The following is a 24,598-nucleotide window of genomic DNA, read 5'->3' on the forward strand; positions in this document are numbered from 1 at the left end:
ATGTAGAGCCTCTTAACCCTGGGTAGCCTAGCATGGCAGCATACACATACACTCCCAACTCAAGAAACAATTTTAGGAGCTGAAGAGATGGTTCAGTGGTTAAGAGCACATATACAATGACTGCTCTTCCAGAGGATCCAGCACAAATATTAGAAGGCTTAACAAGCACCTAAAAGTCCAGCTCCAAGAGAGTTCAACACCTCTGGCCTCTGCAGGCACCTGTATGTGCACATAGTTACACATAGATGCAAACAAGAAGAAACAAAAGTTGCCGGGTGGTGGTGGTGTGAATGCAAGTTCGAGGCCAGTCTACAGAGTAAATTCGACAGCCAGAGATACACAGAGAAATTCTGCCTCAAAAAAAAAAAACAACAAACAAACAAAAAAAAAACAAGAAAAGTAAAGTAAGAAAGAAAAAGAAAGCAAAGGTAGAAGAGTGTGGACTACTGAGTGGGTTACAGTCTTAGTCAATGTTCTATGCTGTGAAGACACACCATGACAAAGACAACTCTTATAAAGGAAAGCATTTAACTGGAGACTTGCTTATACCTTCAGAAATAAGTCCATGATCATCATGTCAGCATGGGAACATGGCAGCAGGCATAGTATTAGAAAAGAGCTAAATGCTAGACTACCTTCTGATCCAGAGGAAGCAGGAGCAGACTGAAATTGACATTAGCTTTTGAAACCTAAAGCCCACATTCAGCCATGTACCTCCTCCAACAAAGGCACACCTTCTAATCCTTCCAAGCTAGTCACCACCTGGGGACTAGGCATACAAATATATGGGCCTTTGGGGTTATTCTCATTCAAACCACTAATGATAGATCAGTACTGAATACACAGCAAGATGTTTTTAGTAAGGTGGCTGGAGAGATGGCTCAGAGGTTAAGAACACTGGCTGCTCTTCTGGAGGTCCTTATTCAATTCCCAGCACCCACATGATGGTTCACAACCATCTATAATGAGATCTGGTGCTTTCTGGCATGTAGGTATACATGCAAGCAGAACACTGCTTAATTAATTAGTAGCTCTTGTTCCGGCACCCACATGGCAACTCACAAACATCTATCTCCAGTTCCAGGGAATCTGATGCCCCCTCTTCTGATCTGTGGGCACCAGCACACATGTGGTTTACCTACACATAGTTGCAGGCAAAACACTTGCATATAATAAAATGATAAAAATAAAATTATTAAAAAATAAAATAATAAATAAAATTATTCTTTTTTAGTAAATCCTCCAGGAGCACGTGTGATGGCATCACCTATGATCCCCGCACTTGGGGAAGCTGAGACTTTTAAAAGAATCACTTGAACTTTAGGGAGAAATTGAACTTGAGGTCACAATGGGTTACAAGGTGAGTTCAAGGCCAATCTGAGTTCCATAAAGAAAACAGTCACAGCCATATACCCAAGCACGCACTCACACACCCACCCCTACACAAATTTAAGAAGCACTCAAACCATTACCTTTCTAGAAACAGATCATTAATAGCCAAAATTAAGAATAAGCTTTCATGGAGCTAGAGGGTTCAATGGTTAGGGTGCTTGTTCCTCTTTCAGATCACAGTCTGATTCCCAACACCACTCACTGGTCACCTTATAACTACCTTTAATTCCAGCTTCAATGGATGTAATGCCGTCTTCTGGCCTCCAAGCATATCTGTACATATATAGACAAGTGGGTACACAAAACATTCACATGGACGCAATAAATTTTCTAAAAATTTTCATATTTATTTAAAAAATAAATCGTGCCGGGCGGTGGTGGCGCACGCCTTTAATCCCAGCACTCGGGAGACAGAGGCAGGTAGATCTCTGTGAGTTCAAGACCAGCCTGGTCTACAAGAGCTAGCTCCAGGACAGGCTCCAAAGCTACAGAGAAACCCTGCCTCGAAAAACAAACAAATAAATAAATAAATAAGTCGTATACAGGCTATTGTATAGTTATTTCTTAGGAAAAAATCAAAACAAGGGCATATAACTGACAAATTTATTTTTTCTAAAAAAGGGTTGTTTTTTTTAATTTATTTATTATGTATACAATATTCTGTCTGTGTGTACACCTGCAGGCCAGAAGAGGGCACCAGACCCCATTACAGATAGTTGTGAGCCACCATGTGGTTGCTGGGAATTGAACTCAGGACCTTTGGGGAGAGCAGGCAATGCTCTTAACCTCTGAGCCATCTCTCCAGCCCAAAAAAAAGGTTATTTATTACGTATTCAGTGTTCTGTCTACATGTATCCCTGCAGGCCAGAAGAGAGCACCAAATCTCATTACAGATGGTTGTGAGCCACCATGTGGTTGCTGGGAATTGAACTCAGTACCTTGGAAGAGCAGGCAAAGCTCTTAACCACTGAGCCATCTCTCCAGCCAAATAAATTTATTTTTTAAAATGAGGTATGGAATGTCCATGGGCAGTTTCTACAGAGAACACTATTTGAAGCAGAGACAGATCAATCTTAAGTGCCATCATGATAGACAGATATTGTAACAGCTAGGGTTTACTATATCCTTAACACTGTCTGTTTCTTAGTTCTCAAACAGATAATTGTGAATGAAGTTCTCTCCCTGCATTTTTTTTTAAACAAAGCAAAACCCAGACAAAAAAAAGATTAAACCCTATCTTAGTTCAGGTATCTATTGCTGTGATAAGAGGCCATGTCCATGGCAACTCTTATCAAGGAAATATTTAGTTGGGGCTGGCTTACACTTCAGAGGTTTAGTTCATTGTCATCATGGCACAGCATCTCAGCACACAGCTCAGAGTTCTATGTCCTGATCAGCAGGCAACAGGAGGTGAACTGTGTGCCAAACTGGACATAACTTGAGCATACATAAGACCTCAAACCCCAACTCCAGTGACATACTTCCTTCAACAAGGCCATACTTACTCTCCAACAAGGTCATACCTCCTAAGAATGTCACTGCCTATGGGCCATGCACTCATATACATGAGTCTATGGGGGTCATACCTATTCAAACAAAAAAAAAACCTTGCTCAGTTATACAGGCCGACCAGCTCCAGAACTTGAGTCTTAACTCAGCATCCTATACCCCAATTATTTTTATGCAACAAAAGCAAAAAGATTAAAATAATTCAGATCCAAGAAAACTACACTAGATGAAAGTGCACAAGAAATACAGAACTGAAGGCAGATTGTGCAACAGAAGCACGCTCCAGCCATCCATGAAGAATAGCTACCCAGTCCATTTGTGGACACATACTCAGGCTCTCTTCTGTTAATTCAAGAGCAAAAGGAGATGAACTATCAAGATACTGTGGAAAGAATCTGTTTGCCTAGGAAAATGTTATCGCACCCTGAAGGTTTAAAGGATACTTCTAAAAGCATCTTTCTATGGAAGAAAATAAATATAAATACATTCATACAGACATATTTAGTATACAAATCTGTAACAGAATAGAAAAGCTTTTTTAAGACGTAAAAACAAAAGTTACTAGCAAAAACCAACTAAAGGGTGCTAGAGAGACAACTCAGTGGCTAAGAGCCTTGTTTTCTTCCAGAAGACCACCTATAATTCAGCAAAGGATCCAATGTACTCTCTGGCATCAGAGAGCACCAGCACATATATGCAAACACAAAAAATAAGCCCTTTTTAAAAAGTAAAAACTGTAGCCAAGCATGATGGTGCATGCCTAACAGTACTGAAGGCAAATACAGGTAGGTGTGCGAGTTCAAGGCCAGTCTGATCTTTGTAATGAGTTCAAGATCATCCAGAGTTACATAATGAATGAAACTTATCCCAAAAGCAAAAAACAGGAGCTAGAGAGATGGCTCAGAGGTCCTGAGTTCAATTCCCAGCAACCACAGGGTGGCTCACAACAATCTGCAATGAGATCTGGTGCCCTCTTCTGGCATGCAGGCATACATGTAGACAGAATACTGTATACATAATAATTAAATTTAAAAAAAAGAAAAATTTTAAAGCAGAAGAAAAAAGAGCTCACTTTTTCATGTTATTTTTTTATCTATAGGCATTCTGCCTGCACATATGTCTGGCCACCATATGCATCCCCAGCTCCCCTGGAAACCAGAAAAGAATATCCTCTAGAACTAGAGTTACAAGCTTGGCAACCAGCACCTTTAAGGCCAAACCATCTCACAAGTCTTGAGTTTTTAAAAAGGCACAATCATAACATCTGAGCCACATCTTTTTAAGATTCTTCAGTGCAGCCTTTCAATGCATGATTACTGTTCATTCAAACCCAAACCATCTCAGTATTCAAGACCCAACACTCGGTTACACCTTACAAGTTTATCAATTAAAAATGACATCTTAATGCTCTTCAAAAAAAAAAAAAACCTCATTCAATGCATCTTCCTCAGGGTACCCTGATGACATAATGTCTTCATTCAGCACTTACATACTACTTGCCAGGTGCTGGGAAGAAGAAGCTTTAAAAGACATCTTTGAGGGAGCATCCAGTGGTCCTTAACTAATGATGCACCCATAAGAATCACCAGGGAGGGAGGCTTTGAAAACATACATTAATGACAACTCATCACTGGAGATTATGATTTGATGGTCCATCACTTGTTTACAACAGCATGGTAACACCCAAAGGAAATACTCAACTATAAGACTGTTAATAAATGTTTTAACTAAGCACCACACAGGCACAAGAGCATTCAACTAAGGAAGAAAGAGGGAACTAGCAAAGGTTACCAGAAATGAAGGCACTTTAACAGAAGCTTGAAGATGATGTGGACTTGTGTATTTGAGCACTTAACCCCCAGTTGGTAGCACTGTTTGGGGAAGTCTAAGAGGTTGCCTTGCTGGAAGAATGTCATAGGGGTAGGCTGTCTTTGAGGTTTCAAGACTAAAACTCACCCACTCTGGTTGGGGTTCAAGATGTGTTCTTTCAGCTTTCTACTTAGGCTGCCATGTCTGCATGCCATAATGACAACAAATTCTTATCCCTCTGGAACCATAAGCCCAAAGAAACCCTTACTTCTATTAAGTTGCCTTGGTCATGGTGAGCTGCTACCACAGCAACAGGAAGCAAGTAACATAACAGACTCTAAGGCAACATAGCAGAGAGACCCTCACACATCCATGTTTTTGTTGCACTATTCACAATGCCCAAGACACAGAAAGCCCAGAAGTAAACCACAGATGAATGGATAGGAATATATGGCCCAAGCTGAGTGTGACTCTGAATAGCTGTGATCTCAGCACTTAAAAGAAAGAAGCAGAGATCAGTTTAAGATCGTGCTTGGTCAGCCGGGCGGTGGTGGCGCACGCCTTTAATCCCAGCACTCGGGAGGCAGAGGCAGGTGGATCTCTGTGAGTTCGAGACCAGCCTGGTCTACAGAGCTAGTTCCAGGACAGGCTCCAAAACCACAGAGAAACTCTGTCTCGAAAAACTAAAAGAAAAAAAGGAAAAAAAAAAAAAAAAAAGATCGTGCTTGGTTACATGTCTAGTTTGAGGTTAGCCTAGCCAGCAGGGAGGAGAGAAAGGAATATGTACATATACATAACTTAACATCTGAAAGAATAAAATTAACATTTTCACAAAAACAGAAAAACAAAGCACCGAATATATGTCACATGCTTTCTCTCACATTTAACATCTGTATTTAACACCCTCATATGCCCCAGTTTGGCTCTGGTTTTTGTTTTGTGTTGTTTCATCTGTTTTTTTTTTTTAATTTTATTTTATTTTATATACATTGGTGTTCCCCCTGCATGCATGTCTGTGTGAGGTTGCCAGATTTTAGAGTTACAGACAGTTGTTAACTGCCATGTGGGTGCTGGGAATTGAACCTGGGTCCTAAGGAAGAGCAGTCAGTGCTCTTAACCACTGAACCACCTCTCCAGCCCCTTGTTTGTCTGTTTTTTTGAGACAGGGTTTCTCTGTACAGCCTGGCTGTCCTGAAACTCACTCTGTAGTCCAGGTTGGCCTCAGAAATCTGTCTGTGTCTGTCGCCCTGGGATTAAGGTGTATGTAAATCGCCACCACCACTAGGATGAATTTTTATGTATACATATGTATAGAAGATTATGAAAGAAAGATTAAGGAAGTTTAGAGACAGGGAAAGGATAATGGAGCAAAGAACAAAGTATAGTGATACATAGTTTGTGAAAATGTAAAGAAACATGTTACTCTCTTTGCTAGCTTGAAAAAATTAATAAAAAATAAAATAGAAGGTGGCTTGGTGAGAAAGGAAGGAGGCTTAAGAAGAAAAAACTAGGGCTGGAGAGATGGCTCAGAGGTTAAAAGCACTCACTGACTGCTCTTCCGGAGGTCCTGAGTTCAATTCCCAGCAACCAGATGGTGGCTCACAACCATCTGTAATGAGATATGGTGCCCTCTTCTGGCCTGCAGACATACATGGAAGCTGAACACTGTGTACATAATAAATAAATCTTTAAAAAAAAGAAAAAGAAAAAGAAAAACCTACAACGGTTCTGTGAACAACTGAGCTTCAGTCCTCTGCAAGAGCAGTACATGTTCCTAAAGACTAAGTTATCTCTCCTGCCCCTCTTTTTATTAAAACAAAAATTGCCGCATTGGAAAAAAAAGTAAAATAATTTTCCAAAGTCTGTCCCAATATTAAAACTCTACTGGATTCCAGGGTAACCAGACTGTACAGAGAAACACTGTCTTGAACACAAACAAACACCTCTACTGGAAACGTATTAGCTTTCACTCAACATGGCAGACGAAGCTTTCCTCCCCCCACCCCGCCAACACCCACACCCCTGATATTTGAAAGTTGGAAACAGAGCTGGGGAGATGAGGACCTGAGTTTGATTCCAAGAACCCAGGTAAAGCTGGTATAGGGTTCTAATCCCAGTGCTCTCAGAGGAAGAGGGGAGGCAGACAGTATCCCAAAGAAGTTCAAGAGCCAGTTAACCTGGTACTTCAGCACAAACAAGAGACTGTATCTCAAATAGAGAGAAGGTGAGAACATCAGAGATTATCCTCTGGCTTCCACTTACAAACCATGACATGACAAATCCACTCACACAGGAACTACTGTGGATGTTTGTATATTGTGAAGATATGCCACTGTAATTGGTTTAATTAAGAGCTGAATGGCCCAACTGTTAGGCAGAAGAGATTAGGCAGGACTTCCAGGGACAGAGAGGACTCTGGGGGGAAAAAGGCAGAGTCAACAGTCAGAAGCAGAGGAAGCAACATGAACACTATGGAGAGATGAGGCAAAGGCAAAGAATGTAATGGGTGGGTTTAAGTTTTAAGAGCTAATGGGACAAGCCTAAATTAAGGATTAATTTTTATAATTGATAAGTTTCTGGTTGGAGGGACAGAGGATTCATTTCAAGGAACACAAACACAAAAAGATAAAATTGGGGGAGAGGGAGAGCTGGTAGGTTTGTTAGTTGGTTGATGTTTTTGAGACAGGGTTTCCTTGTGTAACAGCCTGTCCTGGAACTAACTAGCTATGTAGACTAGGCTGCCTAGAATTTAGAAATTCACCTGACTCTGTCTCCCACCTGCTGGGATTAAAGGATTGCACCACCTGCCCAGCTATAAACCCATTTTCTAGGAAATGAACCAATAGCTCAGTACAGAGTGACAGACATTCCCGTCTGAAACCATTTTGTACTTTCCTTCATGAAACCAAGTTTCTTCAGAGGAAAGACATAAGCAGATTCATTGTTTTGCATTTTCCAAGACTTCTGACTCTGGATAATAGTTATCTCCCTAATCTACAACTGTGAAAACACAAATTTGAATTAATAAACTCTTTAATGAGTTAAAAAAATTGTATCAGGGGGCTAGAGAGATGGCTCAGTGGTTAAGAGCATTGCCTGCTCTTCCAAAGGTCGTGAGTTCAATTCCCAGCAACCACATGGTGGCTCACAACAATCTATAATGAGGTCTGGTGCCCTCTTCTGGCCTGCAGACATACACACAGACAGAATATTGTATACATAATAAATTTAAAAAAAATTGTATCAGCAAGTTTGGTATTTTTTAAACATAATAGAAGCTGAATAGATGGCTCAGCAGGTAAGAGCAATAGCTCCCAGAACCGACATGGCAGCTCACAAACACCTGTTAACTGCAGTTCCAGAAAACCCAACATCCTCTCGGAGCCTCTGTGGACACCAGACATAGATATACAAAGGCAAGCACTCACACTCATAAACTAAACATATCTTTAAAAAGAAATAATTGCAGTTAGGATGTAAAATAAACCTTGAAATTTAATAAAAGAAAAAATAAAAATTAAACTGAAAAAAAAAGAAAAAGAAACAGTAATATAGTCAGCACTAGTGACTCCCCTGCAAACATGAGTTACTCAGAAAGCAGCACCACTGTGGGACTCCATCTCCAGACCCTGGATGAGCGCTTCAAACTGGCCTAAGCTACAGGAGGGAAGGTAGTCACAAACAACCAGAGACTATCCAACTGAAAAAAGTTCTGAACAGGCCATCCACAGACTAGATTAGACAGAGATGGGGAATAAGTGTTAGGGTACTACATCTACAGCTGATGAGAATGACTGTGATGATGGCAAGGCAACCATATAAACAGCCAACAAGCACTGAATTAACACTTTAATTGAGCAAAAACTGTATCAAAGAGGGAGTCTTTTAGGCTCCCTGTTTTTACACATTAAAATCACTTTCTTGAAAACTTATTAATTCTAAAAGTATTTCAAGGCTGGAAATATAGCCAGGCAGCAAGCAGTACACTTGCCTAACATAAGCTAAGTCCTAGGCTCCATTCTCATTATCTCCACGAAGTAAATAAATAAACTCATAAAACTATTGCAATCTGTACACCATTTGCACAATTCCCAGCAAAGAACAAAGTACCAGGACTCACTGAGTTTATATCACAACTCTATGTGTCCAGAAGAAGCTAAATGGAAACACAGCAAAAAGGAGGTTTTCGTTGTTTTGTTTTGGTTCTGGTTTTCCGAGACAGGGTTTCCTATGTGTAGCCCTGACTGTCCTAGAACTCACTCTGTAGACCAGGTTGGTCTCAAACTCACAGAGATCTGCCCATTTCTGCCTCCAGGCTAGTTTTCTTTGGGCAGTGATAGATCACGCCTTTAATCCCAGCACTCAGAGGCAGAGGTCAACTCTGTGAGTTCCAGACCAGCTTGGTCCACAGAGTTAGTTCTTGGACAGCCAAGGGTACAGAGAGAAACCCTGTCTCAAAAAAAAAAAAAAAAAGAAAAGAAAACCATTCATTCCATTCTCTTTTCTTACCAAACTGTAATTGTGGTATACATTACTTCCGTGCATTTTTGGTTTATTTGTTTTTAATTTTGAGACAGGGTCTCCTTATATAGCGCAGGCTGTCCTTGAACTCAAAATAAATTCTGGATTATGTCATTTTATTTTCCATTGTGACATCTCACTACTATCTATTATAATTTCCCCTAATACCTTACCAAAAGCTTTTTGAAACAAGGTGCTGCCCAAAAAGCACACATATCAAGTTACAGCATTAGGACAGTATTTGACGGGGCATGAGTGCACACATCAGGACCACTGGACCCATATAATTCTTCAGAGTGTATACTCAAAGGACTTATCATCCTTGTAACCAAATACCTAATGTTAAATCTTGGAAGTTTAGAATTCAAAGGGTGAGTAGCGATAAGAGGATACAAAATATGAAAGATGGATTATTCATTCAAATGCTACTGGTCCAAATGCTGAAGAACCTAAGCAATCTACACCAAAAGTCAACTCTAATTACAAGGTGTCAGAGTTACTTTACTTTATAGCACTGGAGAGGAAACAAGCATCTTTGTACATCATAAGATGCCCACACCAAACAAAGAAAAGAGCAGTAGAGGGCCACTGAAGCCATTCCATCCAGAGTTCTCTGCCTGCCCATTTATGCTCATTCCTTATCATGCCCATTTACAAGGACCAACATTCTAGAACCAAGGACCACAGGAAAAAAACCCACAAAATATGCTCCATGGCACTACAGCCAGGACAGAGCTACTTAGGTCTGCGTGGATAACCCAATACAAAGGCCATAGTTCAACCATGGATCTTACAATGTTTCCCCTATTTCATCACCTACTTTATCTCCCAGCATTTTACAGAGAAAATAGATTTCACAATAAGAGTACAACAATCACATGTCAAAGACTTAACCTTTAGTTTTACAAGATGAAATTTTCAATGCTAGTCGGAAAAAATAATCCTGAATCTTCAAAATGACCATTAAAATATAACTTATTTATATGAAAAGATAGCTCTTTTCTAGCATCCTCAAATTTGTCATCTTAATGGCTTGTTTTGGATACTATAATGTGTGCAATATAGTTGCTACTGATGTCTAGAAGTAGTGTCTGTCTGTCTGTCCTTAATGGCTTACTTTACAACCCACTACCACCAAGTTCACTTTCCCTCATTCTCCTCCAGAGACTTCCACTGAGTCCAAAAACGAGAGTTTTGAAGATTCAAAATAAATATAGAAATTTTACTTATTAAACCAAGTTATGCAGAAAATTATATCCTTTTATGGTTCATATGGAGGGGCATGGGTTAACACAAAGATTCATTATGAAGCCCAAGCTACCCTCCAACTCAGTATTCTTCTGCCTTAACCTATTGAAGGCTTGGATTAGAGACTAGATCCACCATGCCCACTTTATTTAAGGGGGAATACTATAGGATCTCTGAAGTTTGAAGCCAGCATGGCCTACAAAACTAGTTCCAGATCAGTGAGAACTACAACAGATTCTAGTACCAAAACCACAGGAAAAACTGCATGAAGTATGCTCCATGGCATTATGGCCAGGACAGAGCTACTTAAGTCTATGTGAATAACCCAATATAAAGGCCACAATTCAACCATGGACCATAAAATGTTTCTTCTATTTCATATATGTGTGTGTGTGTGTATTCCTGTCCTTAAAGAATTCAGTATTTAAAGTGAAAAAGCCAAGTGTTATACTAGTGTTGTATATATAATATACGCTTGTAATACCAGCTACTTGAGAAGGCAAGAAAATCTTGAGCTTGTGGCCAGCCTGGGCAAAATAGCAAGACTTTCATCTCAAAAATAAAATCACTTAAAATAAATAAATATGGACTGGAAAGATGGATCATCAGTTAAAAACACCTGCTACTCTTAAAAAAGGACTCCAGTTTGGTTCCCAGCACCCACATGGCCGCTAATAATCTTGTGTTAATTCTAGTACCAGGAGATCTGATGCCCTCTTCCGGCCTCTGTGGGCACTATGGGTACTTCATGCGTGTGATTCACTTACATGGAGACAAAACATAAACTTTAAAAAAAAGGCTAAAATAGCCGGGCGGTGGTGGCGCACGCCTTTAATCCCAGTACTCGGGAGGCAGAGGCAGGCGGATCTCTGTGAGTTCGAGGCCAGCCTGGTCTAGAAGAGCTAGTTCCAGGACAGGAACCAAAAAGCTACAGAGAAACCCTGTCTCGAAAATCAAAAAAAAAAAAAAAAAAAAAAGGTTAAAATGTAAAGTTTTCACAAAAGGAAGGAACATGAATCTAAAGTCCCTTGGCATAGTAAATTCCACCACAGCCACTCTGATGAAAAGTAAATTACCAATTTGATTTTATTTTGTCCCATAACTGGGCTTTAGTGCACACCTTTAATCGCCACACTCAGGAGACAGGCAGATGTTTGTAAATTAAAGTCAGCCTGATTTACACAGCCTGTTCAGGCCAGCTAGGGCTGCAGAGTGAGAATAGACTGTCTTCAAAACAAATGAATGATAATAAAATAAAATGAAAAGCAAATTGATCAGTTATGCTAAAAAAAAAGTCATTTTAAAACACACCTTTAATCCCAGCACTCAGGGAGGCAGAGACAGGCAGACCTCTGTGAGTTCAAGGCCAGCCTGACTATGGAGAGAGTTCCAGGACAGCCAGAGGTAAGCAGAGAAACCCCCAGGGTAAAAACCTGGAAGATCAGAGAACTGGCAGCGGCCCTCACTTCCTGTCTCCACTACCTGAATTACCACTGCCCCAGCTTCTGTGGTTAAGTAGTGGCTAGCTGATCCCCAGGTAAGCTTTATTTGGCAGAACAAATCAAAATTATCACACAAAACAGCCTGGTCTACAGAGTGAATTCCAGGACAGCCAGAGCTGTTACAGAGAAACCCTGTCTTGAAAACCAAAGAAAGGAGAAAGAAAGAGAAAAAGAAAAGTAAACAGCCCCCCCCCAAAAAAAATGAATAACCAGTAGTACAGTAGCAGGCACTGAAGTAGCAGGCACTGGTCACTTCATATTGTGACCCTATCTCTACAGAGATAAATAACTTCCCAAAAATTACTACTTAGACATTACCACCCCTCATAAAAAGAGAACATACACCAAACACAAAACAAGTCTTCAGTCACATTTGGATGAGAACAGTCAACATCGTTTGTATTTATCTACTGTCAAGCTTATGGTCTCTACCTTCCCAGTAAAGCAATCCATTGGCCTAAGAATGTGCTACTTTGTTCCAACAGTTCTCTGAGGTCCAGCATATCTTCCTGGGAAGGCAGAAGTCTACCAAGAGCTTACAAACTGCACCCACACTTACACTGCTGGACATGGTGGTGGTATATTCCTATAATACTAGCATTACAAACTGCCTCATGGCTAAGCTTCAGTCTCTTGTCCCTAGAAATAAGCTACCTCACAGAACTGTAAGGATCAAATCCAGGAACTACAGAACTCAGTGCCTAGAACCTGTCTGGTTCTCAAAAACTCTTACTTCAACCTACCTGAGATCACACATCCTCTCACCCTCACCTGTAACAGTGGCTGAAAAGAGCAGGGTCCCTACCTAGTCATGTCTCTTTGTTCTAGTGTTCCTCCTGCTCAGTGCTGGGATAACAGGAGTTGGCCACCTCAGCTGCCTTTAAAAACAAAAACAAAAACAAGGTCTCAGTCTAGTCCAAGTAGGCTTAGATCGCACACCCCTGCACAGCCCTCCCCTGTACTCTGCAACTCCTTTCACAAGGTGTCTACCTTTAGCCTGTCATTTCTGGGACAGCTAAGCTGGAAGACCCACTTGTCTACCTGAGGGCAAAATTAAACAGCTGTTTTTTTTGTTTTTTGTTTTTTTTTTTTTATTTAACTTTTATGTGCATTGGTGTGAAGGTGTCAGATCCCCTGGAACTGGATTTTCAGACAGTTGTGAGCTGCCATGTGGGTGCTGGGAATTGAACCCGGGTCCTTGAGAAGAGCAGTCAGTGCTCTTAACCGCTGAGCCATCTCTCCAGCCCTAAACAGCTGTTTTTAACTGAGTTAAAAAATTAAAAGAAAGCATACAGGGGAAAAGGCACAAGAACCTCTGCCCTACATTAGTTTGTCCCAAAAAGTGAGGCAAATACCAAAACCAAACCAGACATGGCTGTCATCCCAGCACTCAGGAAAGAGGCAAGAGGATCCCCATCAAGTGCCAGGTCAGAGTAAGATGCTATCAACTACACCAATGGAGGGGGGGACATGACATTACAACACACAATAATTACTGTGGATTCCCCATAACTACGTATCAGCGACCCAGAGTTCTCTACCACTGTGCATTACTGGGGTACCCTCCCCACTACAGTGTGATGGTGACTGTTAGTTAATTCCAAGCCAAGCGCTGGTTTAGAACCCTGTGTAGTAAACAGGTTTGCCACTGATTTCTAACTGCTTTGCTAAACAAACTGCCTGGTAAATCAGATGTGATCCTCATTATAGGGCTCACTTCAGACAAGCAGAGTAAGCCTTAAAGAAAACATTTGGTGACTTGCACAACCAGATCTTAGAGCTCAGAGCTCTGCTATCAACTGATCCAGAGTCTAATCTGCTCGATTTGCAAAAATATCCTAAATTTGAATCTCCTTTCAGCTTTTATGCACCATCCTGGGACAAGGAAAGTCAATATAAGAAGCTTCAGGTCTGTAACACAGAGGTTTGCTTTTTTGTTTAAGGGGAAATTCAAGACAGAGTCTCTCTGTGTAGTTCCAGCTGTCCTAGAAATATGTAGACCGAGCTGCCTTTTGAACTCAGAAATCTGTCTGCCTCTGTCTCCTAAGTGCTGGTATTTAAAGTTGTGCACTGCCATCACCAGGATTATAGCACAGATTTTAAAAGCAAAGGTTGACTTCTAAACGTTTGGCCAAGTCAAGAGATAAGGGGCTTTTTCTGCTTTGCCTTTCCAAAGGTGCCACCCAAACATGTAGTCTTAGCTTGACACCTCTCCACATATAGCATCTACCTACTACATCCCATCTTTACCTAAACTCAACATGTAGACTACCTACTTGTCCTGTTACTTCATGAGCCAGGACCCCAGCATTTGTAATTCACAATGCCACGCATCTCAGCTCCCTATCTTTTTCTGTGAGGTTTCTGGCACTGCTGGGGTTCAAACCCAGACCTCAAGCATGCTAAGCAAGCTTCTGCCACTGAGTTACACCTCAGTCTCTCATGCTTATACTTCATGTATCTGTTCAAGCTGTTATCCAGAACAGGCTGCACCTGGAACTCCATCACTCAGAAGGATGAGGCACAGTAATTGACAGTTCTAGGCTAGCCTGCACTACAGAGACAATACCAAATAAAGGGGGAAAAAAGGGAGGAGCCGGGTGTGATTTATGTGATTTATTCTCAGCACTCCAGAGGCAGGGATGAGGCAGGTGGATCTGAGTTTAAGACCAGCCTGGTCTACAAAGTGAGTCCCAGGACAGTCAGGACTACACACAGAGCACCCTGTCTCAAAAAAAAAAAAAAAAAAAAAAAAAAAAAAGAGAGAGAGAGAAAAGAAAAGAAGAAAGAAAAAGTTAGAGGGTGGGGGGCTGGAGAGATGGCTCAGTGGTTAAGAGTACAAACCCAAGCTCAGTCCCCAGCACCCCCACTGTGCTGACAACCAACCATCTGTAACTCCAGTCCCTTGTAACACCCTCTTCTAACCTCAACAGACATCAGGCTCACACATCATACACATACATACATGAGGCAAAACACTCGCAGGGCGGTGGTGGCACACGCCTTTAATCCCAGCACTCAGGAAGCAGAGGATCTCTGTGAATTCAAGGCTATCCTGGTCTACAGAACTACTTCCAGGACAGCTAGGGATACACAGCAGAAACCCTGTCTCAAAAAAAAATAAAATAAAATAAAAAGAAAGAAGAAAAATTCTCAAAACGTTGTCCAATGGAACTTGGTCCTTACCCATTTCAATTAGAACACTACCAAGGTTACATAAAAGCCATGCCAAACAATGCTGCCTAGAGAATCACATCTTGGCCTGGCATTCAAGTCCTTTTCCTCTACCATGTCAGTTTTCTACAACCTTACTGAAAGACCAAAAGGCTAGGTAATCATGGAATCAATAGATTTCTTCCCATGTTTTATTTTTGGTGTTTTTGAAACAGGGTGTTGGCATATCCCAAATACTGTGATTAAAGGCACGTGACATCAAACTCAGACTCAAAGTTTCCTACATGCTAAAGTCTACAGAATAGAATACTAAGTTAGGAAAAAAAATTTTTTTTTTTTATTTATTTTTTTTTTTTTGAAACAGAGCTTCTCTGTGTAGCCTAACTATCCTAGAACTCTCTGTAGACCAGGCTGGTCTCAAAGAGATGCGTACATTTAATTACTATCTTCAAGTCTCTAAAAACAATTCTGAGGATGTAGTTTTTCAGAAATAGAGATATTGGCTATGAAGCTCAAAGGACTAGGGTTCTATTTTCAGTACTGCTAAGGAAAAAAGGGATGGCACTGCATTAACAGTAAACAAATGAAGTACTTTGCAATAAGTACAAAATAAAACTTAAAAATTACTCAGGAGGGGCTGGAGAGATGGCTCAGAGGTTAAGAGCATTGACTGTTCTTCCAGAGGTCCTGAGTTCAATTCCCAGCAACCACATGGTGGCTCACAGCCATCTATAATGAGATCTGGTGCCCTCTTCTGGCATACAAGCATACATGGAAGGAATGTTGTATACATAATAAATAAATAAATCTTTAAAAAATAAAAAAATTACTCAGGAGGGCTGGAGAGATGGCTTAGAGATTAAGAGGACTGGCTGTTCTTCCAGAGGTCGAGTTCAATTCCCAGCAACCACATGGTGACTCACAACCATCTGTAATGAGATCTAGTGCCCTCTTCTGGCCTGCAGACATATATGCAGGCAGAACATTATACACACAATAAATAAATAAATCTTTAAAAAAATAAAAATGACTCAGGAGCGGAAGATATTTCCTTTGCCTTATCACTAGCATCCTCACCTACATATACCTACACCAGTAAAGCAAAGATCTACGATCAACCGGCTCAATACATTTCTACTGAATAAGAAAGTAAAACCACCAGTTTGTGGTGCATACCTCTGATCCCAGCATTCAGGAGGCAGAGGTAGGCTGTCTCTGGGTTTAAAACCTGCCTGGTCTACAGAGCAAATTCCAGGATAGTCAGGGCTACCCAGAGAAACCTTGGAGGAGGGACCTAAGACACAACCAACCCTTACACTGAGCACTCATCAGTTCTACTTCAAACAAACCTCAAGTGAGCAGATGATTTCTTAATTTCCCTTACTTTCAACTATAACATCTTTTTATTTCAATATTCCTTTAATTTTCCATTTGCAACAACCATCAAGTTTAATTCTTCCTGGGAATTTAAACATTCTCACATTCCTTTCAAACAATAGCATCTTAAAGATAAGTCACCCAAGCCAACAGAAAGGTTCTGATTTAAATCCAAACAATTCTTAAAAGCATACCAATGGTGAAAAACAGATATTTTGTTAACAATATTCCTAGAAATACATTGTGAACATTAAAACAGTCTTAAGATTTCTTTAGCGGATTTACTATATAACACCAGAATGATAAATAATCCAGTGGCAATTACAATGAGCAACCATTCTTTAAAAGAAGTAACTCTTGATTACAACAAACTAAATAAGCAATCAACGAGTTTAAGAAAGTCACTGAAAGCAGACAGCCTAAGCGGACAGTGATTAGAAGAGTCTTAAAGCTGAAATAGGGAACTTTTTTTACCTGGTGTTCTGCATGAATGTTATCCCCTGTAGGCCATCGATGTTTGCTAGTATTATAGCCGCCTCCACCACTTCCTCCTCCCCCAAGCTGCTCACCATGCTGCCTCTGAAAGAAGTAGTCCACCATAGCGTCGTCCTGGGAACGGCCTGCAACTCCTATGGATCCTGGGACAGGGCTGGAGTGTGTCCCAGCTGCAAGAGCCTGATTTGCAGCTGGCTGTGGCTGCGCTTGCGACCCTGTTCCAGATGTCAAAACAACAGGCATGTTGGGATTAGCTGGTTCTTGAGGGTGATGTTTCAGGTGGGGGCTGAAAGAGTCCTGCCAAAGCACTGCTTTTCTCTTCAAGACACATGCAACGCTCATTCCACCAACACCTAAGAACAAACAGTTAACAGATGTTTAATGCTTGTATTTTTAAAAACAATTCCATATACTCCAGTACAAAAGGCTAAACAATTCCTTTTCTTCTGCAAGACAATCATGTATAACCAGTCTCTACCAAGAAGAAAAATGTCTTGTAACAGTTTCCTGAACTGAACCTCCTGGGCCTGTGTGTGCAGACATAAAGGTAACGAGGAGCAAGTACTTCAACTGGTGCTGCGATGAGGGCGCACTACTGTAACCAAGCTTTACTAATAAAAAGTAATGATAGAGCCGGGCGATGGTGACGCACGCCTTTAATCCCAGCACTCGGGAGGCAGAGGCAGGCGGATCTCTGTGAGTTCGAGACCAGCCTGGTCTACAAGAGCTAGTTCCAGGACAGGCTCCAAAACCACAGAGAAACCCTGTCTCGAAAAACCAAAAAAAAAAAAAAGTAATGATAGAGACCTAGATTTGAGCCCTAGGATCACAAAAATAAATAATATGTAATCAATGGCTTCCCTACTCAACTTACTTTCTCCTTAAGCCAAATGTACTTCAGTCTCTAAATAAACAGGTTTTGGGTTTTTGTTTTTGTTTTTTTAAGGTGAGGTTTCATGTAACTGAGGCTAGCTTTGATAGTAACAGGTAGCCAAAGCTGGCCATTCTACTTGCACCTCCTGGTGCTGGGATCATAGGCATGCAACAATAGGACTGTGACCAGGAACTTTTGAAAGCATCATTAAGCTTACAGTCAGGAGGCACAGCTCAACGGAGCAATACAGTGCTTGCCTAGCCTCAACTGCCCCTAGATTCAATCCCCTGGACTCCCCCCATGCTCCAATTTCACTTTTAAAAACTTATAAACATGTCAATAAAAAAAAAAAAGCCGGGGGCTGGAGAGATGGCTCAGTGGTTAAGAGCATTGCCTTCTCTTTCATAGGTCCTGAGTTCAATTCCCAGCAACCACATGGTGCTCACAACCATCTGTAATGAGATTTTGGCCTGCAGACATACACACAGACAGAATATTGTATACATAATAAAGGAAGGAAGGAAGGAAGGAAGGAAGGAAGGAAGGAAGGAAGGAAGGAAGGAAGGAAGGAAGGAAGGAAGGAAGGAAGGAAGGAAGGAATATTAAAAGAAAAAAGCCTAGGGTTGGGGCTAGAGACATGGCTCAGCATTTAAGAGTACTGGCTGCTCTTCCTGGATGCAGGTTCATGTCCCAGCACCCACATGGGGGCTCACACCTGTCTGTAACTCCTGTTCCAAGGCTTCTGACACCCTCACACAGGGAAAACACCATAAAACAAAAAATAAAAATAAATTTTAAAAAAGCCTATGGCTTAGATTCTGTAACTTCAAAGGACCCTTTAAAATATCTAACATGTTTGTGTGACAAGAGTATATATCCTAAACAAGATCATCAGTGGTTTCATAACAAAGGGGAAATCAAGACTTTTACTAGTAACTTACAAATACAAAGCAATCATGTTCATTAGTGATCAACTTAGAAACAGGACTAAACTCACTGTAAAAACCAGAGGTCTGTCTCACCACAGGAATAGGGTAGCAAATACATGGCAGACATTATCTCATCACAGAAACACTGAAAGGGAAGCATTAGTAGCCCTGTTTTTACAGTAAAACATTACAGAAGTTAGGAGGAGCCCAAGGCTATCATCATCCATCTAGAAAGAAGCAGAGATCTCAAGCTATTCTGAAACCAATCCCAGTTCGTTCTAGAATCCTAGTAGTAGTATAACTTTTATCTTTTTTGGTTTTTTGAGACAGTCTCACCACGAGGAAACCAGGCTGGCCTTGAACTCACTGATATCTGCCTATCTGATTTCTGGCACTAAAGAAGTGGGCCACCGCTCCTGGCAGTTAGTTATCTATAGGGTGTTAAACTCCTCTGAAAATCCAACAAAGAAATCAAATGTTACTAGGAAGCATTGCTACTTAAGTTCCTCAAAAACCAAATAATTAAATTTGTACACACAAAATAAAGGGGTTACCAATTAATATACACCTATCTGCTACCACTAGAGTAACTTCCAAGGATATCAGCACTGCTCAAAACAGGTTTTTGTTTTCTCTTCTTTTAGTAATTTATTCAGCTTTATTTTATATGCATTGGTATGAAGATATCATAGCAGATCCCCTAGAACTGGAGGTTAGACAGGTGTAAGCTGGCATGTGGGTGCTGGAAATTAAACCCAGATCCTCTAGAAGAACAGTCAGTGCTCTTAACCACTGAGTCATATCTCCAGCCCTGTTGTCTCTGTTTTGAAGTATTTTTTCTTCTTTTGGGTATGTTTTACCTGCATGTATGTGCACCATGTACATGCAATGTCTGAGGTCAGAAGAGGGCATCATGTCCCTAAAAACTGGAGTCAGTGATGACTGTAAGCCACCATGTGGGTGCTGGGAACAAAACACCACATGTCCTCTGCAAAAGCATCCCCAAGTGCTTTTTGTTTTGTTTTTGTTTTTGTTTTTTAAGACAGGTTCTCTGTGTAACAGCCCTGACTGTCCTGAAACTTATTTTGTAGACCAGGCTGGTCTTGAACTCACAGAGACCCATGTGTCTCTGCCTCCTGAGTACTAGGATTAAAGGCATACATCATATATGCAATGCACCAAGTGCTCTTAACTACTGAATCATCATCTCTCCAGTCTCCAACCATGTTCTCTCATTAGATAAGTAACCTCCTGGAAAATCTTACAATTAATTCATGTTTGGAAGCTAGAAGTAAGAGATCACAAAGCAATCTGCAATCTGTTCAAAATTTAATTTGTAATCCCAGCACTCTGAGAGATTAAGGCAGGAGAAGCTCTAATACTCCAAAGGCAGCTTACATTTAAACTGTGAGAGTTTAAGGCCAACCTGGAACACCACCACGTATTCTCTTAACAAATGACAAGGGGGCTGGAGAAATGGTTCAGTGGTTAAGAGCACTAACTGCTTTTCCAGAGGATCCAGGTTCAGTTCCCAGCACCCACATGGCAGCTCACAACTGTCTAACACCCTCATATAGATATATGTGCAGGTAAAACACCAATGCATATAAAATAAAAATAACTAACTAAAAAAAGACAACCTCCACTTTGGAAAAGCCTGGTATAAATCAATAATTCCAATACCGTCTTCGAAACCCTTCCCCCCAATTAAACCCCATCCAACAGAACCTTTACTAGAATAGTTTTAGCCTTCTAGACTCACATGAATAAAATGCTGTCTAAGCTTCAGTACAAAACTAGAAAATCATAGGTGTTTCATCATCAGCCTTTGCCAAGTGAATGCCAGCCTAATGCCTCCTCAGTTGACTCTCTAAAGACCTCATTACCCTCAGACTGCATATTACATTTTCTTCTGCAAGAGAATCTCTATCAGATACTAGGCCAAGAGATGCAAAGCCCAAGTTTTGCCACTAACCTAAAAAAAAAAAAATCTCTCTCTGCCAGTTTCCAAAGAAAGTAAGTTTGTCTTTCCATGCCTTAGGTTTTTTTTTTTGTTTTGTTTTTGGAGCTTTCTAATAAAAAAAAAGTTAGGAAGGTTTTAACAAATTTCAAATCACTATGCTGACAATTCCACAAATTTAGTTACCTACCAGTCAAGGCAACAGAGCCCCAATCTCCAAGACAATTCTTAAAATAGTAAATGTCAAAAGCTACCCAAAATGAATTTCCATAGTAAGAAAAAGCTGGTCCCTGAAAACAATCTCATTCTAAAAAAATAACTGGGGAAGAGTCACTTACAAAAATATTCAAGCACAACAATTGGCTTTTGTGAGGCTCTGGAGGGCAAGACTTCCTGCTTTACCTAAGGAGGCAAGGCAGTTTCTCAGACAAGAGAAACCCTGGCAAGAGGGACAACTGAAAAGTGAGCAACATAGAAACACTAACGTGTGTGGGAGAATTTTGTAACATCTTAGGACTGACAAAACAAAAATTAATAATCAGTTACCTAAGTACCAGAAACCGTGAAACTGATGTTACCTTTCAGGGAACTCTGAAAGCTCACTAAAAGTTATGTATAGTATTTGAAATAAATTGTCTTACAAATGACTATTTAAAAAAACAGACGTTTTAACAATACAATGAAGTACCAAGTCTTTCAAACTGTGTAAAGATCAAGCTGCAGTTTGCTTTTACTTTTTAAATATCACTATTATTGAGTTTTCTCTAAACAAAGCAGCAGGGTTTAATCTACCTCTTTTTACTAAGACGGTCCGGTTTAAAAGGTTTATTTTACCACACCGAACCAACCTTTTGTGGACATAAATTTATCTTAAAGCAGTTCATCACAGCCCCAAACTAAACAAATCCCAATTGAAAAAAAGCTGTGGCCTTGGACAAGATGAATTCAACCGTGGAAAGGCAAAATACTAACTCCGAGTTCAGAACCCAGTAGTTCTTCCCAAGCGCTCAGGTAAAGAATCCTCTGCCCGAGAATGTTTTACAAAGTTACAATCAGGGATGGGTCAAAATGGTTACTTTGTTTACTAACACCCCAAAGGTAGCGGCTTATTTTAGCGGGAGGACTACATTGGTAACTTTTCCACCAAAACTAAAAGCTAAAGCTACAATCCTAGCTTCAGAAGTAACAGATTTTAAAAACAGAACGCCCAAAAGGCCTCATAAATCATCTTAATAATAAGAGTCATTAATAGGGCGAGCAAAATGACCAAGTGTAACGAAGCGTTATCGTAATTTACACAATGAAAACGAACAATTCTTCAAAGTTATGGTGAGGATAAAGCCTTCTCTTGGTGATGTGTGGGAGTTCTTAGACGGGGGGGTTCTTGGGGAAGGGGTGAACTACTCGGGAGAAAAGTTACTACAGGAGCGTTCCTCACTTGCCGTGGGAGTGGTACTGTCGAGAAAACAAATGACCCGTGTTTACCAACCACGTTCGTGAGGACCGAAACTGTAGCGCTGAGCAGCTACCATGGTTTTCCTACTGCCTAAGGCTTTCGAAAAGCCCCTTGGAGAGAAAAGAGAAAAGCACACTAACAACCGGGAGGCTCAAAGAGGAAGAGCACCACCACCACCCCCCAAAAAAAAAGAAAAAAGAAAAAAGAAACACACACGCTCTCACGGAAACAAAAGGCCACAAGAAACCCCAGGAGCCCAAAAGGCGATCCGAAACTTCCTGATGGCCACCTCTCCGCATCTAAGGCTTGCAAAAATCGCCCACTCCCCACCACCGTGGGGTCTCGCCCGTGGACCGGGGCCCGCCGCCGCTTTCGAAAGGGATGTATTGTTCCTCCCTCGGCGCTGCCACGGAAGCTCCATAAGTCCAAGGGACCCGCGGGAGCACCGAATTTCCACTCCGCGGACACAAGGGAGGGCTCCAGGCTTCGCCAACCCATCCCGAAATAAATAAATAAATAGACAGATAAAAGAAATACAAAGAGTCGAGCCGAACGGCCAACGCCAATCTCCAGGGACTCCCGGCAGGGCCGCACGGAGGCACGGAGCCGCCGGCGGTAGCTGCGGGCCGGGCCCCGGCCGCGGCCCGCTCCCCACCCCCTCCTCGCGGATAACAATAGGGCCTCGCTGCCGCCTCCCAAACACGTACGAGCGGAGCGAGCGCCGAGCCTCCGCCAGGCCCGGAGGCGTCTAAGCCCTCCTCACCCCGCCAACCGCGGCCAAACGCCAATACGAGCGGCGCATCGGCTCGCTGGGAGTCCGGAGTGCGGTTTGGGGTCACCCGGGTGCGGATACTCACGGGCGGAGCGGTAGGATGAAGATGGATTCCGGCCCCCCGATCTTCGCTCGCCGGCGCTCTCGCTCCCCCTTACCTTTCACTCCGACAACATGGCGGCCCACTGGGGACTGGGCTGGCGCGGTGCATCATGGGAGCGGCGCCGGCCCCGGCTCCGGCGGTGGCAGCGGCGTGTGCGGAGCGGGCGGGCCGCTCTGGAACAGGTTGCCCCGTTGCCATGCCAACCGCAGGGCCTGCGTGAACTCGGGGAAACTCGCAGGCCACACAACCGCTGTGCCCGCCCGCAGGGACGAGCGCGCGCCGCCGCCTAAGGAACAGGGAGGAAGGCGCCCGAGTGCGGACGGAGCACCCGGCCCGCCGTCGAAGGGGAGGGGATGCCGACGCGGGGCCGCTCGCGCATGGGCTTTTCCGCACCCCGGCCCGAGGCTGGGTTCGAACCCCTCCCAGCCTTCTGGCTCGCGGCTTTATTGTACCTTCCTGCCTCCATTTTCCCATTGTAACACACGAGGGAGAAGTCCAACAGCTCCTTAACAGAACGCCCGAGTGGATGGAGGGCAGGACCTCAACCTGATTGGCAAGCTCTGACTGGAGCACAATGGCGATGCCTAGACCCTGTTCAAAAGTGATTAGAAATTTCAAGATGGAGCTGGACGGTGGTAGCGCTCGCCATGGCTTTATCCCCAACACTCTGGAGGCAGAGTCAAGAGGATCCCTGAGTTCGAGGCCAGCATGGTTTGTTACAAAGCAAGCTCCAGAGCACCCAGGGCTGCAAAAAGATACCCTGTCTTGAGAAAAAAAAAAAAAAAGGAAGGAGAGAGAGAGGAAGAAATTTCAAGATGGCACAGCAAACTCTGTCGAACGAAATATAAAGAAAGATGAAATTTCGAGATGACACACCTAACTAAGCTTAGAACATGAAGTCAGAGGTGTTTACAAGCACTGTTTTTTGTTGTTGTTGTTGTTGTTTTTGTTTTTTATGAGTCAGAGTCTTGTGTAACCCTGGATGGTCTCAAAAAGATCCACCTGCCTCTGCCTCCAAGAACCACTCGATCTCAGTATTAGCTGTTGTCATTCTGTCTAGTTGCCATAATGAATGGACCTGGCGGTTTGATTAAAGTGACTTAAAAATCACTGGTAGTTAATGACAGATTTTTATCACATTTTATTTGTTTTGGGAGGCAACAGTAGAAGACAGAAAAAAAAAACTTCTATGAGAGTTGCTTCTCTCACCATGCGGGGCCCAGGTGAACTCAGGTGTCCAGCAAGCACCTTAACCACTGAACCATCTTTGTGGCCCAAAACAGTCTTATCACAAATTCAAGATGGGTTTAAAGCTTGAGCAAACATCGATATTCTAAAAGACCAGAAGATACTGGGAAAGAGAAACCTTTTTAGATAAAGGAGAAAAAATATATAATTATGAATCAAAATCAAAAAAACATAAAGAAAGCAGCGCTTAGGGGCACAAACCTGTGATTCCAGCCCTTGGGAGGTTCAG

At 42.0% G+C, this 24,598-nt stretch overlaps 1 protein-coding gene across 12 annotated transcripts in view; it reads right to left on the bottom strand.

Moving 5' to 3' along the window:
- Positions 1 to 23,203, bottom strand: part of Pum1 (pumilio RNA binding family member 1) — a 115,221-nt gene extending 92,018 nt beyond the window's left edge. For all 12 annotated transcript variants that reach the window (XM_057783644.1, XM_057783643.1, XM_057783642.1 and 9 more), the window contains exons 1-2: positions 23,104 to 23,203; positions 17,007 to 17,380 (exon numbers count right to left, since the gene is read on the bottom strand). In XM_057783644.1, the coding sequence (XP_057639627.1) occupies positions 17,007 to 17,369 (363 nt within the window). In that variant the 5' untranslated portion in view covers positions 17,370 to 17,380; positions 23,104 to 23,203. The remainder of the gene's footprint in view (positions 1 to 17,006; positions 17,381 to 23,103) is intronic.
- Positions 23,204 to 24,598: the final 1,395 nt, after the last annotated feature.

Source organism: Chionomys nivalis, chromosome 11, assembly GCF_950005125.1.
Source record: "Chionomys nivalis chromosome 11, mChiNiv1.1, whole genome shotgun sequence".
NCBI classification, from domain to species: Eukaryota; Metazoa; Chordata; class Mammalia; order Rodentia; family Cricetidae; genus Chionomys; species Chionomys nivalis.